The 19500-nt window shown below is 44.7% G+C and overlaps 1 protein-coding gene across 2 annotated transcripts in view; it reads left to right on the top strand.

The window, feature by feature from the left end:
* Nucleotides 1-19500, top strand: part of CACNA1A (calcium voltage-gated channel subunit alpha1 A) — a 268936-nt gene that overhangs the window by 193660 nt on the left and 55776 nt on the right. For both annotated transcript variants that reach the window (XM_060271756.1, XM_060271755.1), the window contains exons 27-33: nucleotides 112-208; nucleotides 1730-1890; nucleotides 2621-2758; nucleotides 5525-5726; nucleotides 7437-7601; nucleotides 7987-8097; nucleotides 10067-10150. In XM_060271756.1, coding sequence (XP_060127739.1) covers nucleotides 112-208; nucleotides 1730-1890; nucleotides 2621-2758; nucleotides 5525-5726; nucleotides 7437-7601; nucleotides 7987-8097; nucleotides 10067-10150 — 958 coding nt within the window. The remainder of the gene's footprint in view (nucleotides 1-111; nucleotides 209-1729; nucleotides 1891-2620; nucleotides 2759-5524; nucleotides 5727-7436; nucleotides 7602-7986; nucleotides 8098-10066; nucleotides 10151-19500) is intronic.

The raw sequence follows: 19500 nt of genomic DNA, 5'->3' as shown, positions 1-19500 counted from the left end.
AGCATGAGTATATATATCTCCCTTTGGCAGTCCTCTGTCTAGAACAGTGTAAAGATTCAAGCCTCATTGTTTTTCCTTGCTCTTCTGTCCTCACCCAACCTCTCTCTACAGAGGCAGCAAAGGGAAAGACATCAACACCATCAAATCCTTGCGTGTCCTGCGTGTCCTCAGACCCCTCAAAACTATCAAGCGATTGCCAAAGCTCAAGGTGTGTTGGGGGTCAGAGCCATGTACATCGATGACACTATGGTGATGATCATTGTTGTTTTGGGGGGATGTAAATCAACAGTTTAAGAAAGAAAATGTGGGTGTGGTTAGAGTGAGAAGAAAGTTGGACCCAGCCTTCAGACCCTTTCATGCATGAGATCTAGTGAAACAAAGGGAGGGATTTCTTTATTTTCTCTGCATATACACCTCTAATGTACAGTGTCATTTGAATTGGAGCATAGTTAGGGATGGAGGAGGAACCCACCCTACCCTTACACAATCCAGACATACCATGCATGACCTGGATCAACTTCAGAATCCACAGTCCAGTGAATTCCATTATGAGGGGATCTGCAGGCTCTGTGCTGCCTCCAACCCCCCCCTCTGAACTTCACTCCCTTTAAAATGCATATAAACATTGGGGCAGCCGTTTCCCCCAATACAGTTCTCTCTGGGAGTGGCAGAATGATATCAAGTACTGTTGCTCCCAGGGAGTCTTGCTCTATACATATTGGAAGCAGGGACCACCCCATGCTAGCTGCTTAGGCTCTGGGTGGTTGCATACACTATTTCTGAAGCTATAAATAGAAAAATGGATGGGGACGGGAGAGAGTATGCAACCATCAGACTGTCTTGTAAGTACTTTAAAATGTGTGTTTCTGGGTGTTAAATAATTTTCCATTTAAAATCTGCCTGGAAAGGGGATGAGATGAATTTAGTCCCATCACCTGTGAGAACTGGGATGGACCAGACTTTAAGGGGTCCATCTATACCTAAGCATAATTGTGCCTGTTTTCCAACCATAATTCTGCAAAATGAGGATAACATTTCATGCATCTGATTAAGTGGACTCTAATCCATGAAGATTTATGCACTAAATAAGAGAGCTAGACTCTCTCTTGCTACAATAGACTAACACAGCTTTATCTATAAGTAGCAAAAAAGATGGAATCCTCTTTGTGGGGACAAGTTATTGCTCTGTTTTGGAGAAACTTGAAATTCTTTTTGGATGGGCTGAGGATTTTTAAGAAATAGGTACTTCTGTGGTTATCCAGACAGCTTGGGACTAGGCTTCCTCAGAAGTTGCCTGCTCCCATAATGATTTCTCAGCGCTTGACAGGGTCTGCTCTCATCTAGGCAGCTGCAAGGGAGAGAGGTGGTGGAAGCAAGATAGTTTAGTATCCTCTGTGGGAATCCACTGGACTTCTATCTGTTTTAGAGGGCTTTAGAATACTTCTACTTATTTATTTTAATAAATGTTTCACATCAAATTGAATTTCTATGTTCCGCAATTTTATGGTCTGCAGCTCTTAAACTAGTTTTTATTCATTTGTTTAGTGCTGATATTTTAGTGCTTCATACAATTGTTAATTTAGCTTGGTTTTATATTTGGTGTTGTATGTCCTTTTTTTGCAAGATGATTTGGGGTTTTCTTTAAGCCACTTCGGTTGGCTGGATATACATTACCGGTATAATAATAATTACCTAGCAAACCCTTACCAGAACCCTGTGTTCTTTCTAGGCCGTCTTTGACTGTGTGGTGAACTCACTCAAAAATGTCCTCAATATTCTCATTGTGTATATGCTCTTCATGTTCATATTTGCTGTGGTGGCTGTCCAGCTCTTTAAAGGCAAGTTCTTCTACTGCACTGATGAGTCCAAGGAGTTTGCAAAAGATTGCAGGTATGTATGTTGCTTCCATCCATCTTGCCACCATTCTGCTTCCTGGGCCTGACACCATTCCCTTTCCTTTGGCAAGCTAACATTTTCTAATAACTTTTATGTCGCTTCTCTAGAGTTATAGACTCAAAACCCAAATTAGGGTTGAGCTTGCAGGTTACATTTCTCATGTTGCGTTCCCTGCTACATCAGTACTGGCGATTGAATTCTAATGCTGTAGTTCCTGATTTATATTTTGCTAACTGTGTACTTGATAGTACTGTTTGTTATGCTGATTTTATATCTCACCATAAAGAAAATATAATCAAGAATAATAATATAAATAACCCAGATCCATAGTGAAATCACAGTATAGCTCAGTTATTATCTTACTAATAACACAGCCAAATCTTAAACTGGTATACATTAGTGTCAGTCAAGTTAATGCAGTAACTGTGGTTTATACAGACCAGACCTATTAAGAGCTATTGTGTTGGAGCTAAGTGAATCAGCTCCACTTAAGCACCCTGAAATGAGGCTGTTATACCAGCTAAAGTGTGATCATTAGCTATCTGGATTAACTTTTGGGTGATAACATGAATAACAGTTTCAGACACTCCTTATATTCACACAGAGACTGAAGCTCCAATCACTGGCAAAGCAACCATTTGCACCATAACATATCCTTGCTAAATTGCCCATACTGCATTGTTGTAGCATGTCCCTGAATGTTCCTCTTGATCTCCTTCATCAGGGGAGAGTACTTAGTCTATGAGAAGGATGACGTGAAGGCTGAGAAACGAGAATGGAGGAAATATGAGTTTCATTATGACAACGTGTTGTGGGCGCTCCTTACTCTTTTCACTGTATCTACAGGAGAAGGCTGGCCAGAGTAAGTGATTCAGGAAAATGAGTGTCTGTTACTATGCTAGGCTGGCTAGGTACCTGGTTGGCTGCTGCTGGAAACTAGATTGGTCCCTAGACAAAACTAGTCTAGCCTTTTTGGATTAGCTTCATCACTAAGCCGCTTTTGTCACATAGAGTCCAGGCTTATCAGCCATAGTTTGCCCTTGCCATATAAAAACACCATCCTGGGAAGAAGGATTTGTATGAAATGTTTCTTTATTTCTGCTGACCAAAAGCCACTGAAAGCATGGGAGTGTAAAAAGAGGCAAAATGTCATTAAGATTGGGGCTTATGATTCATGAACTTTACCTTCTGGAAACCCAACGTCCATTCTGGGCATGCACATAGGTATTTGTTTACCTGTGATATGTCCCATTTTTGTTTCAAAAAATGTTTTGTCTGTGGAATAGTGCAAGAGCAATTGTACACAAAACAGCTGTTTTAGAAAATTAAACTAAAGTGAACATGCCTCCAGCAACAACTGGTAAAGTTAGGCATGCTACCTTTCCTTTGGACTTTTGAAATAAAATAACTAGATTGTGCTTGGACACAGGGGCGTACCCAGGATCAAAACTAGGGGGGCGCAAGGGGCAGGGCTAAGGCACGGGAAGGGAGGGGCCACAACAGATGTTAAGGTGACAACAGATCATCTATCAGGGCCGTCTTAAGCCCATCCAGCACCGTGGCACAAAGGTGCCTTTGCCGCCCCCTCCCTGCACGGGAGAAACGGGAGAGGGGTGTCAGGCAGCAGAGCGGGAAGCTTCTGCAGGGGGGGTGATGGGGGGGCTCCGAGAGAGAGCTGCACCTGAAAGTGCCGCCTGGCGCACGCCCTCCGCACTTTCTGCCGAAAGCGCCTCACGAGTCTCCTGCTGGGAGGAAGGAGGTGCCCGAGACGCGGGAGATGCGAGGCGGCGCAGCCTGCAGGGTGAGCAGCCGGCCGCTTGGACGCACCCCTCCCAGCTCACAGCGCCGGAGCCCGGTCCTGCTCAGCCTTTGCCCGGCCGTGCAGCAGCGGCTTCAGCCCTGCTCTCGCAGCTGCTGCTCTGGCGCCGCAGCAGGACAGGCGCGTGCTCTCGTTCTTGGGATGGCGGGCTAGCCGGGCACACTGCGTGGCTCCCTCAAATGGAGTCACGCCGCACACGCATGCACAGCTAGCGTCGCGCAGCATTCCTTCGCTGGGGGCGGGGGGAAGCAAAACGCAGCAGGGCGACAGCGGCTTGGCTGCGCTCTCTGGTTCCCCGCCTCACTTGGCCTTGCGGGAGCTCGCGACGGGGAGCTGGAGGGAGGGCGCGGAACGTCGAACTCGCGCTCCGCCGGGCTGTGCTCCGCCTCTGCCCACCAGCCCCGCTGGCAGCGCTGCTCCCGCCCACAGCTGCGCTGGCCCTGCTTCCAGGGGGGCTGCTTCCAGGGGGGAGCTGCCCCCTCCTGCCCCTCCTGTCTACGCCCATGCTTGGACAACAAGCAAATGGGAATAGGGGATGTGGAAATAAATAACACTGAGAAAAATAGCTTTACACATGTTAAAACAACAACAAACCAGCCACACAATGCGCTTCAGTTGGTTACATGCTGTTTTATGCCAAATTTCCCACCTCCATTACTGCATTATCAATAGATTAGAAAATGCAAATTAAATGGGGGGGCTGCCATTTGGATGAGGATGATGTGTAGATAACATGAAAAACTTACAAACATAGGTTGCCCAAACATAACCCTTTTGCCAGAGAAACAATTTCTCTTGTGACCTATAACTGGGATCAGCCTACTGTAGACCTCCAGTGCCCAAACCCCGCATTAATATAGCAGTGCCATTGGTGCAAGATTTGGAGGCAGGTGTCCAGGGCTCAATTCAGAAGAATGAGTAGAAGGGGCCCCAGATATAGGAGAGTTGGCATATTTTAAACCACATTTTAAAATCAAAGAAATAATACACATTACCATCTAAAAGCCTTGCCCCTCCATAAGATGATAATGTCTAGAGTTTAAACAAAATAAAAAAATTCCTTCCAGCAGCACCTTAGAGACCAACTAAGTTTGTCATTGGTATGAGCTTTCGTGTACATGCACACTTCTTCAGATATATGGAGTTCATGAATTTCTGAGAGATACATGCACAGACAAATGGTTTTCAAATTGCAGAAGCATATTTGGAATGTAATGTTTTATGTTTCAGACTAATCTCAGGTTCTGGAAAGTCTAACATTTTGTTTTGTTGACTTGCAGATTTGTAAATATAACTTTTGTTAATTAAAAAACAGAATTGTTAGAAGGTGTCTCCATTTCAAAAGTACCAGTGCTTGCATTGACAACCACATGGGAAAGAGAACCAGAACAAATGACTGCATCTTCCTCTTCCTCTATGCACCCAAGAGGAAGAGGTAAGTGCTGCCTTCCCATCCATCTCTTTCCCACTTGCTATGAATTTTGCCAGCTGCCATCTGAGACCTTGAGCTTAGTAAGATTCATCTCACTGTGTGATGAGAATCTCAAAAGCTACAAAAGACTTTACAGACACTTTGGGGTGATTACAGCTGATTTGAGGTTATAAATAGTCCATGTCAGAAAAACCTTCATGGAGCAGACTATCGGAAATCTTCTTAAATTTTGAGTATTGGGAACCTATCTCAGAAATCATAGGGTTTTACCACTATTTTAGATGGATCAGCAAGCATGATGGATCATTCAGAGGGCTCTTCAATATTTCCCACCACATCTCATTCGCTTTCCCCATCTCTCCTTGTTTTTTCTGCAGTGTCCTCAAGCACTCAGTAGATGCTACATATGAGAATCAAGGCCCCAGTCCTGGTTATCGCATGGAGATGTCCATCTTCTATGTGGTCTACTTTGTGGTCTTCCCTTTTTTTTTTGTCAACATTTTTGTGGCCTTAATCATTATCACCTTCCAGGAGCAAGGGGACAAGATGATGGAAGAGTACAGCCTGGAGAAGAATGAGGTGGGAATGGGCAAAGTGCTTTGGCAAAAAAAAAAAAGTACTGGTATTGGTAAATCCAGCCAGCTTCCTGAAGTTTCTATTCCATTTCTTCATGATAGTTTCAAAACTTTGATTTGTTAAAAGATGGGGGGGGGGCAGTGGATAACTGAATCTGTGTTTAGTAGCAGTGAAACTTAAATTGACAAAAAGTCAACAGATTTCAAAAACAGATTCGTTATAGAATACCCAAGAAGCCCATTCCCATTTTGAACTGCATCCATCTCCTCTTGAGAAATTCTAAGAAGCTAACAATAACATCAAAATCCTAAAAAAATACACAACACAGAGATTTAAAAGCAACACCACACACATACAAAAGTACACATAAGGGGCAATGCACCGTGTACTTGAAGTCCTTAGTTTTATTGATGTATCCTCTACTTCTGCCATCTATAAGGTTGGAGGAAACTGGAATTTGTGATAGTTTAAGGTTCAGTTGATATCATTTGTTTTTTCCTCCACTCCTTGCAACGTGAAGAAGATTCTGCTCCTAGTTTTGTGGTGCACAATCCCTTTTCTGTTTCTTTCTTCTACAAATAGTAATAGCCCACCTCAAGCAGCTGTCCTGGGGGGAATATTGATGTCCTCTGAAAGCAGGAGTGCCTAAACTTCAGCCTGATTCAGTCACAATTTTCCATGACTGAGCATAATATTCCACATACCCCACCCCAAAAAAACCTATGGCGGTTGCTCCACCATGCAACGGTAGAGCCCCCGTGGAGTTGGGAGGGATTCTTTTATTTTTAAAGTAAGGTAAGATAATTATTCCACTGAAGATCCTGTAGAAAGCAGACCTCACTGAACTAGTTGGGTGAACTGAATAGTATTTAGCTCATTGAGGTTAGGATTTCCAAGTCATGCTGCTGGGATGCAGCCTTCACCAGCCTGGCCCCCTCTAGATGTTTTGGTTTGCAACTCCCATCAGCCCCAGCCAGCATGGGAAGGACCAAGTGGGTGACAACCGGACTGAAGACTTCATAGGTGCTAATTAGTTGTGCTTCATTTATTTTAGTGAAATAACCTTAGGGCCATTTACCACATTGCTTTTTGAAGGCATGTGTACATAGACTCATGTCTTAGACCAACTTAATGTAGGAAAGCAGACATTCATCTACTTCCTAGGTAAGACCTAGGTTTAGAAGCACTTATTGGGTATTTGCATCTTCCTTGAGATATAGATGCATGTTTCAACCTTGCAACATTATGTTTTCTGGCATCTTAAGACACTGACGTGCACAACCTTGCCTTCAAAATTAATGTCATATACAGCAGGCATTTTGCTACTGGTGCTAAAGTAAGACTACATTAAATGTCTTGAGTCAGTACAAGGAAGGACTGGAGGGAAGAGCAAACATTTTGGTCAAAGCAGACTCTAAAGCGATTCAGTCAGAAGGAGAGAATATAGCACCATAGGAATCTGCCTTATGCCAAGTCAGACTATTGATCCTTGTAGCTCAGTACTGTTCATGCTGATTTGCAGCTGCATTCCAGGGTTTCAGGCAAGAATCTTTCCTAGCCCTGCCTGGAGAAACCAAGGATTGGGCCTGGGACCTTTTGCATGATCTACAAACATTTCCTATGAATCCAAGCTTGCTTTTTCTCCTTGGCATCTTCTCTTGAAAAAGACTCCTGCACCTTCTTCACTGCTACTCTTCTAATCTCTCTTCACAGCGAGCCTGCATTGACTTTGCCATCAGCGCCAAGCCACTCACCCGGCACATGCCTCAGAACAAGCAGAGCTTTCAGTACCGTATGTGGCAGTTTGTGGTTTCACCACCCTTTGAGTACACCGTTATGGCCATGATTGCCCTAAACACCATTGTCTTAATGATGAAAGTAAGTAGGCGGAGTCATGGGGTGCGCTTCATGTGGGGTTTGCCCTGACTAACGTGGGAGTATGATGAATACTGTATAGCTAGCTGAGCTACGTAGGTCTGAGTACCATCGTAGTGGACATTGTCCAAACCCATTGTTGTTCAGAGTCATTTGTGCTCCTATTGAGTTGATCTCATTGGTCTGTTTTACCCCTGTTGAATAGCTGACACTGAAGTAGCAACTAATCTGGATTTTTATAGTATTAACTGGGGAGGCTCTCGCTTTTACCCTGGCCTAGTGCAGCATTGTTTCAGCTCCCCCAGTGTCCCTATCCTAACCCCACCTCCATATTCATGACTGTGCTTTCTCTCTTTCTATTTCTCTCTCTATCCCACCCCCTCAATAGTTCTACAATGCCACACCTATATACGATAATCTACTAAAGACGTTCAACATTGTCTTCACTTCCCTGTTCTCATTGGAGTGCATTCTGAAAATCATCGCCTTTGGATTGTTGGTAAGTGTCACTCTTGCTAAACCTCATGAGAAATAATCTTGAAGGCCTCCACTACAGAGTGGGAGGAACATGACCCCCTTCCTCGTGAAACAGGAAGGAGTATATTGCACCTTGGTTAGTTGTTGTTTTTAAATAAAATTTTAATTTATTTGATGATGATGATGATGATGGTGGTGGTGGTGGTGGTGATGAAAATTTATTATTTATACCCCACCCATCTGTGTTAAGTCTGCATGACTTAACAGAGCTCCCAGGGCCCTCAGAGATCACACTGCCTATGGAAGCATGGGAAGTAACAACACATCCCTCCTCCAGAAACGAACTGTACTTCTGCTGGAGGCCATGGATATAAACGGACTCATTTACAAAGGAGTCTGGGGGGGGGGAATCACAAAATTTAGACCTTAGCTTTTCTTGCAACAGGGCTGCTCATGCTTGGACTCTTGGCTTCCTGTATAGGAAGCTATTTATACTTCACATTCAACTCTAGTTAAACTCTGACTTTTGCTAAGCCCGTGATTTAGAGAAGAGTATTTCTGGGCAGTGTCCAGGCTTGAATGTTGAAGTCAGAGAAAGAAAGAGAGGGCCTCCTAGGAGAGTGAGAAAGCAATAAATCTATACAAAGGTCAGTTAGTTGTTAGCTTCTTCTGCAACATGAATGTTCCATCCCTAGGGGTCCAACTAAAGATCTCACCTCTCATTTGAAAACTTTTATGCTCAGCAGCCAAACTTAAGAGCAGAAACTAAGTTGGTCTCTAAGCGCTCTTAAAAGGGAAACAGAAACACCATAGGTTCATGTGACTAATAAGTTTTCTTGTTACAAGCAATATTGTGATAATAGCAGCTTTATCTGATCACTGAAGGCTTTCTTCTAACATACGGTAGAAGCCAGCACCTGACAACACTTGGGCCAAATGCAATCCCATAAGCCATGCCATCTCTCTACCTGCATCCCTGGTTGCTAAACTCAGAGGAAACACAAGAGTTTAAATGACCAGTGTCTATAGCAATGGAATGGTAGCAGATAGCAATGGTAACAGAACATTTTGGGGTGTTGGGCTTAGGGACCATGGATAGCTGTCACTCCCAACTTCTCTACTCATCTTAAAGTGACCCTCCAAAAATAATAATCTTAATTTTAATTTAATTTAATTTTCGTTTTCACCCACCTTTCACCAGGGCAAGTTGCAACAATATAAAAATACAATATTAAAACAATTTAGACCAAATTGCTGGCAAGGACTCTTTCAAGAACTTACTCATTCCTGACCCTGAACCATACTATTTGATATTCACTGTGATTGATGAGCTGAATTAATTTGCTTAGTAATAGCTCTGCCATTGCTTAGTTAAGCTTTGGAGACAACTGGCATTCTCTCCTTAGAAAAGCTGAGCTGAAAAATGGAATAGTCCCCAGGTATAGTCTTATTATTAGGCTTGTGTGTGTTGTATTTACTTTTATAGATGTTCTTGTGATTGTCCATGCAAATAATTGAGGAAGGGGAAAGATGTACGACTGCTTGCTCCTTGCTGGGCAGTTGCCAATATTGCCTTAAGTGTTCACAGGGAGCATATTGAAAGAAAACAACCCTTCCCTCTCACCCTACTCTCATTCAATGAGGTCTGTTTCTGGCCAGTGGAAACAAATCCCATGGGCCTCTGACAATTTGAGCTCAGCTGTTTTCACTGATCATAAGGCGACAAGACCTGCCACTTTATCCCCATTTCAGGAGGCAAAATGCATAAAGAAGAGCCCCCTGGCTAGTTTAGTTTTGCAATCCCCATCACAAGAGCTGGAATGCACCCAAGAGGTAATCAGGACCTGACTGGGGCAGGAGGGTGGGGGAATAGAAAAGGTGGATATTTCTCTGTTCTCGTTGCTGTTGCTTCCATCGTGATTGAATGTTGTCACCTGTTTGCTGCTGTGTGGCTGTTCCTTTTCGTCCTTTGTTTTGTTCTTTCTTTATAGAATTATTTCCGTGATGCCTGGAATATCTTTGATTTTGTCACAGTTCTGGGTAGCATCACAGACATCTTAGTGACAGAGTTTGGGGTAAGTTCAAAATGATGGTGGGGATGGCATTCTGGGGGTGGGAGGCATTCTGCAGGGAGTGGGAAGCAAGAACTGAAACATGAGGTTTTCATCCCATTGAACTGCATCCTTAACTAGGATAGGGGCTGGAGAATCCAGAGAATGGCAGTACAAGGCCCAAGTAAACATTATTTATTGGCTGCCAATGAACATAGTGCAGTGTTCCCTTTCTTCTTCAAGAACAGATTCTCAAAAGTGCATAACAGCCGCTCCCACATTTTCAATAGCTCTTCAGTAAAATATGTATATTTGTGACAATCCTTGCTGTTGCTCAGCAAAAGGTGTAGGCTTTTTCTAAGGCCTTGACACTGGTATTTATTGGGAATTGCTCAAATTAGATAGTTACAGACTTAAAGATGCCAAAGTCACTCCATCGTATTGTTTACACCAGCATTAACCCACATGCTGGATTCTTTCATTACGGGATTTGCCATCACCTGAAACAATAGAGTACGAAGGGCCACTTTTCACTTTACAGTGTGGATACACAAATTAAAAGAATTAGTAACTACTACAATCGTTTTCAAACCAGTGGGCCAGAGTATTCTAGTCTGCCGAAAGAGAATCACTGATATGCTTCCAGAAATGAAATGATTAAGTTTCTTACTGTGAGCCCAACGTTCCTGCCTACAACAGAGGAGGCTACCCACTTCAGCCCTCCATCCTTCATTACTCAGGTGTTCATAGAATCATAGATTTGGAAGGGATCCCAAGGGTTATCTAGTCCAACCCCCTGCAATACAGAAATCTCAGCTGCAGCATCCAAGATAGAGAGCCATCCAACCTCTGCTTAAAAACCTCCAGGGAGGGAGAGTTCACAACCTCCCGAGGGTGACCGTTCCACTGTCAAAACAGTGTTGCTTCTTTCCAAGCAGCTTCTGTTAAGAAACTATAATTCTACCACATCTCTCCATCGGGTGTGATTGGATTATTCAAGCACTCCTCAGTGCAGAGATGCAGCAGAAACACATGTCCTTGGTGGAAGCTGCATGTTACACCTCTGTACTTGTCACTGTTCTGGGAAGCTGTTCTTCCAATCAGGAAGCTTGGCCAAAACAGTGACTCTCAGAGAACACAACAGGGTGGGTTCCTTGGCAGGCAGGCAGTTTTTACTCTAACACATAATAAAATTCAACATATTGGGGGGGGGTGTATGAGTCAGTGTACTTCCCATTTTAACTCAGAAACGTGTGCCTCCCCTTTAAAACATTTGGAAATACTGATATACTCACTTCTATTCCATAGCATGTAAGGTCATGTCTACACATGTCTGTATATCATAGACATATGTGTCAGGGGAAGGAGAGGGTAACCATAATCATCTGCAAAATGTTGGATTTCCTCAGTGTATCTGCAGTCGAAAGTAAAAGGCATTTTATCAGGCTAAAAGTAGGTACACCGTAAATCTTTTATGTGTACCTCCTTTTGCTGTAATGTGTGGAGTGGCCCGAAGTGGGATACACATGGTCAAATCTAAAGTCACTTTACAGAAGTTTTTTATAGAGGCAACAACAAGGGTAAATCTTAATCCAAATAGATGCCATCACACAACAGAGCTTGTCCTCATGACTTCCAAAGAAGATTTTGTAAGGGCTGGCAGGCTGTGCTTGGGGTGCCCAACTCCCTGCAGAAATCCTCTGAATTAGTTTCTCTCATGCACATCCCTCTATAACAGTTCAAGTTGCAGAAGGGGCTTGCAATCAGCATTCCCTCATTTTTTCCTCTCACCCTTATCCAGCCTTCAGAATGTAATAGGTGGCTGGGAGAGGGACCTACTAGGCATGCCTTGGGACTAAACTGTGCATGACTTGGAAGCCCCATGACCAGATCTTCCAATATCTTCTCTCTTTTTTTCTTCAAAGCTGCATCTGGGAGTGGGGAGGGTTTCTAATTTGAGATGGGGGGGTTCCTATTTTACCTTTATGTCGTTATTCACTTGGCAGAAAACCACTAAACAGCTTACCCAAAAAATCATTTAAAAATGCCAATAAAAGCAACCAAGTTGACTTTTTAAATCAAAATATAGATAAAATCAACAATTTTAAAACCCTTAATAAAATTACATGTGAAGCTGCATGTTAAAATTACAGGCTATTAGCAGGCAGAGAAAAAAAATACAACAAAGGTGCCTGCCTAATGTTCATCGGCAGGAAGTTGTTTATTTATTGCATTTCTATCCCACCTTTTTCTCCAAGGAGCTCAAATTGGCAGACATGAATTTTCCCTTCCTTATTTAATGCCCTCCAACAATCCTGTGAGGTAGATTAGGTTAAGAGGCAGCAACTGCCCCAGGGTCACCCAGTGAGATTCATGGGTGAGTGAGGATTTGAACCCTGTTCTCCCAGGTCCTTGTCCAACACTGACCCAGCCTTTCTCAACCTTGTTCTTAAATCTTTAAGAACCCAGATGTTCTTAAATTACAACTCCCACCATCCCTGACCCATGACCATGCTGGCTAGGAAAGATGGAAGTTGTAGCCCAACAACACCTGGAAACCCAAGGTTGAGAAAGGCTGATCCAATCACTTTACTAGCACTCTCAGTGCTACCATACTGAAGATAAATTCCATGTGAGTCCTTCCTACCACCATGGAGTTTCCCCATTCAAACAATGGTCTCTCCCTCTAAGCTACTGGAAAAAGTACATTACCCATATTGTACTTGTATTTTTGCCTCAACTGGGCTAAAACCAGCTGAGAGGTAATTTCACTCAAGGAAACAGCATGGAGAGAATTTCTCTCCTCCAATGTTGCTTCCTTGTGCTGTTTCCCTATTCAAAAAAAAAACAGTCCCTTTCAGTAGCTTTGAAGAAAAGTAAAAGAGCTTAGGGAGATTTGATCACAGATCTCCCATGTCATAGGTAGCTTAGCCCACAATGAGATGTGGAGCAAGGGGGGATATCTGAATGAACATCCTGAAATGATACAGAGCCATGACAAATTCAGGGAATTGGCAGAACAACCCACCATTCAAAGGCCAATGTGCTTCCAGCAGGAATAGACCAGGGAAACTGAGGCATTAACCTTGGAAAGGCTTCCATAAGTTTTATGGCACAACCAGGCATGGAGAGACTTGTTTCCAATTGCCTACAGTAACTGCAAAATCCTTCTGTCAATTTTGTCCACAACGCTTTGATGGTGATAATTTTCTTTATCCTTGGTCTTGGGAAGTACACAGCACAGCAAACTCTTTCTTACTAAAATTATTCTGTCATGACCTTTGGCTAGAACAAGAAATGTGTGAACTACTAAAATAATAAGGGACCCAGGTGGCGCTGTGGGTTAAACCACAGAGTCTGGGGCTTGCTGATCAGAAGGTCGGCAGTTCAGATCCCTGCAACAGGGTGAGCTCCCGTTGCTCGGTCCCAGCTCCTGCCCACCTAGCAGTTCGAAAGCACGTTAAGTGCAAGTAGATAAATAGGGACCACTCCGGCGGGAAGGTAAACAGCGTTTCCGTGCACTGCTCTGGTTCGCCAGAAGCAGCTTTGTCATGCTGGCCACATGACCCGGAAGCTGTCTGCGGACAAATGCCGGCTTCCTCAGCCTTTAGTCGGACACGACTGGACCTGATGGTCAGGGGCCCCTTTACCTTTACCTTTTACTAAAATAATCAGGAGAGGTCTTTCCCAGAGAATATGCATGCATGGCAAACTATTCTAAAATGCCCATGTGTGTGCACTGTATGTGCACCAAGGGAGCATATGTATTGCTTATGCACATTTCCTCACAGGTGATGAGGGTGTTTAAAGAACACCCATTCTTCTAGATTTCTCATTATGGCATAGTGATTCATTTCTGTATGACCTAAAGGGTTATTTAATTTTACTTTGACAAAGGAATGACAGTACACAGGAAACACTGAACAGTTTAGCTATGTACTGAGAACACTTCAAATGAGGATTGCAAAAGCTAGTGCTGTCCTTCAAAGTGTCTTGTCAAAGCAAAATGTTGCAATTTGGAGTGTTGCTGCTCAGGACTCTAACCACTTGGTTTCATTGCAGCCTCAGTTCCTACCCTCCAATAGTCTGTTAATGTTCTCTGGCCACTGAATATGCTCAGGAACCCTCCAGACTGCTGTGGGTGGGGGGTTGCATATGTATTCTGCAACATGTCATTGATATGTTAATAGTGCATTAGTGGTGGATTTATATTGTACGGTACCAGCCACACATCTTCTGTTTTTTAAGTTATTCTATGATTCTTCCCCAGTGTTTTCTGGAGGGGCACTCTTGCACTATAGCACAACAAAAACGGAACCAACACCCTACCCTCTGAACAGTTGTGGTATAAAAAGTTACAGGATTTTGTCAAGACGCTACAGGACATGCATAGACTGGAAACGAAGCAATATGTCTGCCCCAAAATCTTTGTAGGCACGAACAATATCAAAAGCAGAGTAGCTGCCCCAGCATAATCATGAGCGCAAATCATAAATGCACAAGTCTGTAAAAAGACATCTAGAGGTGCAGAAAGTCTCCCACCACCATCCAAGGGCAGAACTTCAGTTAGGAGATAAAATATGAGACCTTCCAGAGACAATGCAAAACTTCTAGTATAAATAGGTATGAACTCCTCACTGTGGTCCACATTCTGAATGGATCTCTTTCTTTAGTGCAAGTTGTACAACCACCAATACCATTTTGGGTTATTATGCCTTTTTTCAGTCTTGCATCTTGGGGCCAAACTAGACCTGATGTAGGAGATTCATGATCACGATCTTCCATGGTTTAGGCTTCTGTTTTTTTTCCTTCTAATTAGATTAGCAGTCCCAAATGGGAAAGGCCAGTGTGGGAAGTGGGTTTCCCAATTAAATTCCCACCACCCAAAGCAGATTTAAAATAAAGCCATACGTTCTGCTTAGAACACAGTAGGTATTTCAATCCTGTGATTGCTAGGTCATCTTTTTTACTACAACTGTGGTGTACTTTGCACAGAGTATGGCTGCTCTAAGAGCAAGTGAAAGTTACCTACAAGTAGCTTGAATTACAAGGGGCCTTCCTGTAATTGTACCTGGCTTTCCTTTGAATGCCCAAACTCTTTGAACACTGCAACTTCGTATTATGAAACTTTGTATATACAGTATAGCATTTAGAATCATAGAATCATAGAGTTGCAAGAGACCACAAGGGCCATCCAGTCCAACCCCCTGCCAAGCAGGAAACACCATCAAAGCATTCCTGACAGATGGCTGTCAAGCCTCTGCTTAAAGACCTCCAAAGAAGGAGACTCCACCACACTCCTTGGCAGCAAATTCCACTGCCTGCCTCTTGATTTATTTGAGCACTTACCACACTGAAAGATGGGGAAATTAGGTCACTCCAACAAGTTTCACATTTTAGAAGGTGGTAGTCTAAGGACACATAGTGCTCAGACTCAAAGAAGTGACCTCACAGATGGGTTTTGAAGAACTGTGTTGGTAAGTAACTTTCATTAATAGCATTGACTCATGGAAGTCTCTGTTCCAATATGTGCCTCAGTTTCCCTCTCTCACTTACCTCCCAGAATAATATGGGCGGGTGAACAAAAGGTTTTTTTATGCTGGAAGCCTGTAGGTAAGGCCAAACGTGTAGATATTTTGGCTAGGAAGATCAGAATGCTAAAGTCATGGATTCCCTAAATTCCAGAAAGACAGGAGAAAGGGGTGAGTGTGGGAGAAGGGTGGGCTAGGGGTCTCCTTCCCCAGAGCTATGTATGATATATAATGACTTTGTCTTTTGTCTTCTTTCCATGCTGTCTCTTTATATTGTTCTATTTTGGCGCAACACCCTCTGAAAATGTCATCCAATCAAAATGCACTATGAAAAATCCATCTGTCCATCCATGAACTGGTCTGTGTGTCCATGCTAATGAATATTTCTGAACTTCCCTGCCCTGATCCCTCTCCCATCACCAAAAATGAAATCACTGCCTTCTGCATTTCTCCGTTTGCTGGTTGGAACTCAACTTGTGGTATTAAAACACCCACCCTTCCCTGACCTTCTCTGATCCTCTCCATCTCAATGTTTGCATCTAGGATCCGGTTGGTTTGTTTACTTTCTCAAGCCTAAGTGCCTTACATTAATCAAAAGCATCTTCTTGGCGCATTGCATGATCTTTTGAGCCAAAGATGCCTGCATTTTACTGGGCAGCTTCCTCTTTTAGTCGCCCCCCCCCCCACTTACCCCATACTGTGTCACTTATTTTATTCAGATTCACATATGGCTTCCAGTAACCCCATAGCAGGGGTGTGGTATATATGCTGGCTGTTTGCCATAATAAACATTGATTGATTGAGGGATATAGCATAGTACCGTGTTTCCCACATTTTAAGACACCGTCTTATAATGATTTTACTCAAGAAAATAAGCCTATGGCTTATTTTCGGGGGGTGTCTTAGTGGTTCCTGCCTCCTCCTGCCGTGGCCGGCGTTGCTGCTGCTGGGCTGGCAGCACCCTGCGAAGTCAGGAGAAGCCAGCCAGACCGCTGGGGGGTTTAGAAAAAACGTCCGGAGCGCGTCCCAATGGCAGTGCTCCTCCTCACCTAATGGCAGTGCTCCTCATGTGCCGCAAAAGCCACTAAACAACTGGGGGGGGTAGAAAGGCAGCCGGAGCGCAGCCCGATAGCAGCGCTCCTCACGCACCACAAAAAGGACACAGAAAGCTGCCGGACAGGGGGCTAAAAAGCAGTGAAGCAACGGCCACAGCTTTAAATGGCTCGCAACGCCCCCCTCGCCGTCGCTAGGGCTGCCGAGGCTGGATCGTGCCTTTCATCCCGCGCCTGCGCTGCGCGCCGGATTTTGCCCAATCCATCGGGGAGCAGGGAGCGCTCAGAATCTGGCAAGGGGGGGGTCTCTCTTCCCATTCGGGCGCCTGAGCATTGCCGCTTGAAAGGCTGGAGGCTCTCGGCAAGGTGGTCTAGAGGAGCGATCGCGGAGCGCTCCTCTCTGCAGCTGCCGGTTGCGGTGGCGGGCGGCAGACAAAAAAAAAAAAGAGGCCAGGCTGCTGCGCTCCGCCCAGCGCTGCAGGGCGCTCCGAGCGCTTGGCGCTGCGGAGCGCTCCTCTTTGCAGCTGCCGGTTGCGGTGGCGGGCGGCAGACAAAAAAAAAAAGAGGCCAGGCTGCTGCGCTCCGCCCAGCGCTGCAGGGCGCTCCGAGCGCTTGGCGCTGCGGAGCGCTCCTCTTTGCAGCTGCCGGTTCCGGTGGCGGGGCGGCAGGCAAAAAAGAAAAAAAAGAGGCCAGGCCGCTGCGCTCCGCCTGGCGCTGCAGAGCGCTCCGCTCTGCAGCCGCCAGTTCCGGTAGCGGGGCGGCAGGCTGCCTCGGGCAGGGAAAAAAAGAGAAGCTAGGCTGCTGGCTCGGGCGCGCGGAGCACCCCGAGCCTCTGAGAGCCAGCAGGACGAGGAGGAGGCTTGCCGGGTCGTCGCCCAGCAGCGCGCGCGGAGCGCCCCGAGCCTCCGGCAGCCAGCAGCAGCAACAACAATCCCAGAGGCTCGGGGCGCTCCGCGCGCGCTGCTGGGCGACGACCCGGCAAGCCTCCTCCTCGTTCTGCTGGCTCTCAGAGGCTCGGGGTGCTCCGCGCACACTGCTGGATGCCGACCTGGCAAGCCGCCTCCTGCTCTTACCGGCTCCCAGAGGCTCGGGGCACTGCACCATGCCTCAGCCCCCACAGCACTGAGCGCGCCTCCTTCGCCTCCTCTTCCCTCAGCGGTCTCGCTCCTAGGAGGTATGGCTTATTTTCGGGGTATGGCTTGTATTTCCTGAACGCTTAAAATCCTGCTATGGCTTATATAATGACTACGTCTTAAAATAGGGGAAACACGGTAATACTGCAGCCTTGGTGATGCCAATCTCTAAAGAGATGGTTGCATTTAATCTAAGACTTGACTCAGTATGGATAGGCTTTCTAAAAGGATATGGAGGTAGATAGAAAGCTGTATCTGCAAGTTGCTGGGTTGTGACCCAGGGCCAGTGTCAGTTCTGGGGGGAAACTTAGGATAGGATTTCAACATGCAAGTGATGACATACAATACTTGATGACAGTTTGCATGGGTGGAGCATCCACCACAGATGAAATACTACAGATGCTTTGAATATCATCTGGCATCACCTCCAGGCACATAGGTTTTTCAGTGTGTGTGCAGTCAGATAGAAGACCTAAAAATACCACTTGCCTTGTCAATAGCTATCTGAACGAGTACAGAAAAACCCTTCATTCTGAATGCAAAGGCATGCCCGTTCACTCAAAACTATTCACATTTAACCTTCCCTTAATGCATACAACTTTAGCTGAGTATCCACTTATCACCTAAACACAACACACACAAACACATTTCCTCACACGTGAACTGACCCTAAGGTCTTCTCAGTGATATTAAGATTCTCCAAACACTTTCAGCCATGCACAGACAACCTCTGCTTTGGTCAGCTGAAGTAGAACAACTCCTTAGAAGAAGTAAAATATCATTGTAACTATGGAAATTAGCCTCAAGCCCATTTAGGAGTATTGAGAGGAATATTACTAACACCCCTTTTCCTGTTGTGGAGGGTGAGTCAAAGAGAAATCCTTAATTTTATATCTCTAGGCCACTTCCAATATTACTTTTCTCTCACACACCGATACTCCTCTTAAGACTAGGGTAGACATTAGTTTTAAAAGATTGCATGTGGGTCCATTTCACATATTTAACAAAATCTCAAGAGGAATCTGTTGAGAACACTTCTTCAAAACAAAACAAAACAGACATATATATAATAAATATAAATCAAATTGAAACAGACACACATCACGGACACAATGCATAGCTTGAAGCAGTGATGCCTCCTATACTGGTTGGCTGATTTGGTACAATGATCTAAATCAGGAATCCCCAAACTTCGTCCCTCCAGATGTTTTGGACTACAATCCTCATCTTCCCAAACCACTGGTCCTGTTAGCTAGGGATCATGGGAGTTGTAGGCCAAAACATCTGGAGGGCCACAGGTTGGGGATGCCTGATCTAAATATTCAGTTGCTGGAAGGACATTGCCACTTAAAGTCCAGCTTTTCTGAGGGAGGATAAATTGACAGTTTGACTGAAGAAATCTTGGCCTGTAGTGAAGCTAAGTGATAAAGTGTTCAGAAGAAGGGAGGCAGAATGAATGGTACAGAGTAGGAAATGGACTGAAAGCTGAGAATCTGAAGGAAGGGTAGGTGAGCTAGGAAAAAGCAGCAGTGGGAGTTGAAGCAAAAAAGAAAAGAAGGAGGCAGTGTGTGTAAGATCAAGAGGCAGGTGCATTGTGTATGTTTTGGGCAGGAGAGTGCTAGGACTGTTAGCCAAAAGAGACGGGATGAATAAAAAGT

Source organism: Zootoca vivipara, chromosome 2, assembly GCF_963506605.1.
Source record: "Zootoca vivipara chromosome 2, rZooViv1.1, whole genome shotgun sequence".
Classification (NCBI taxonomy): domain Eukaryota; kingdom Metazoa; phylum Chordata; class Lepidosauria; order Squamata; family Lacertidae; genus Zootoca; species Zootoca vivipara.
This window is presented reverse-complemented; position numbering and strand designations above follow the sequence as displayed.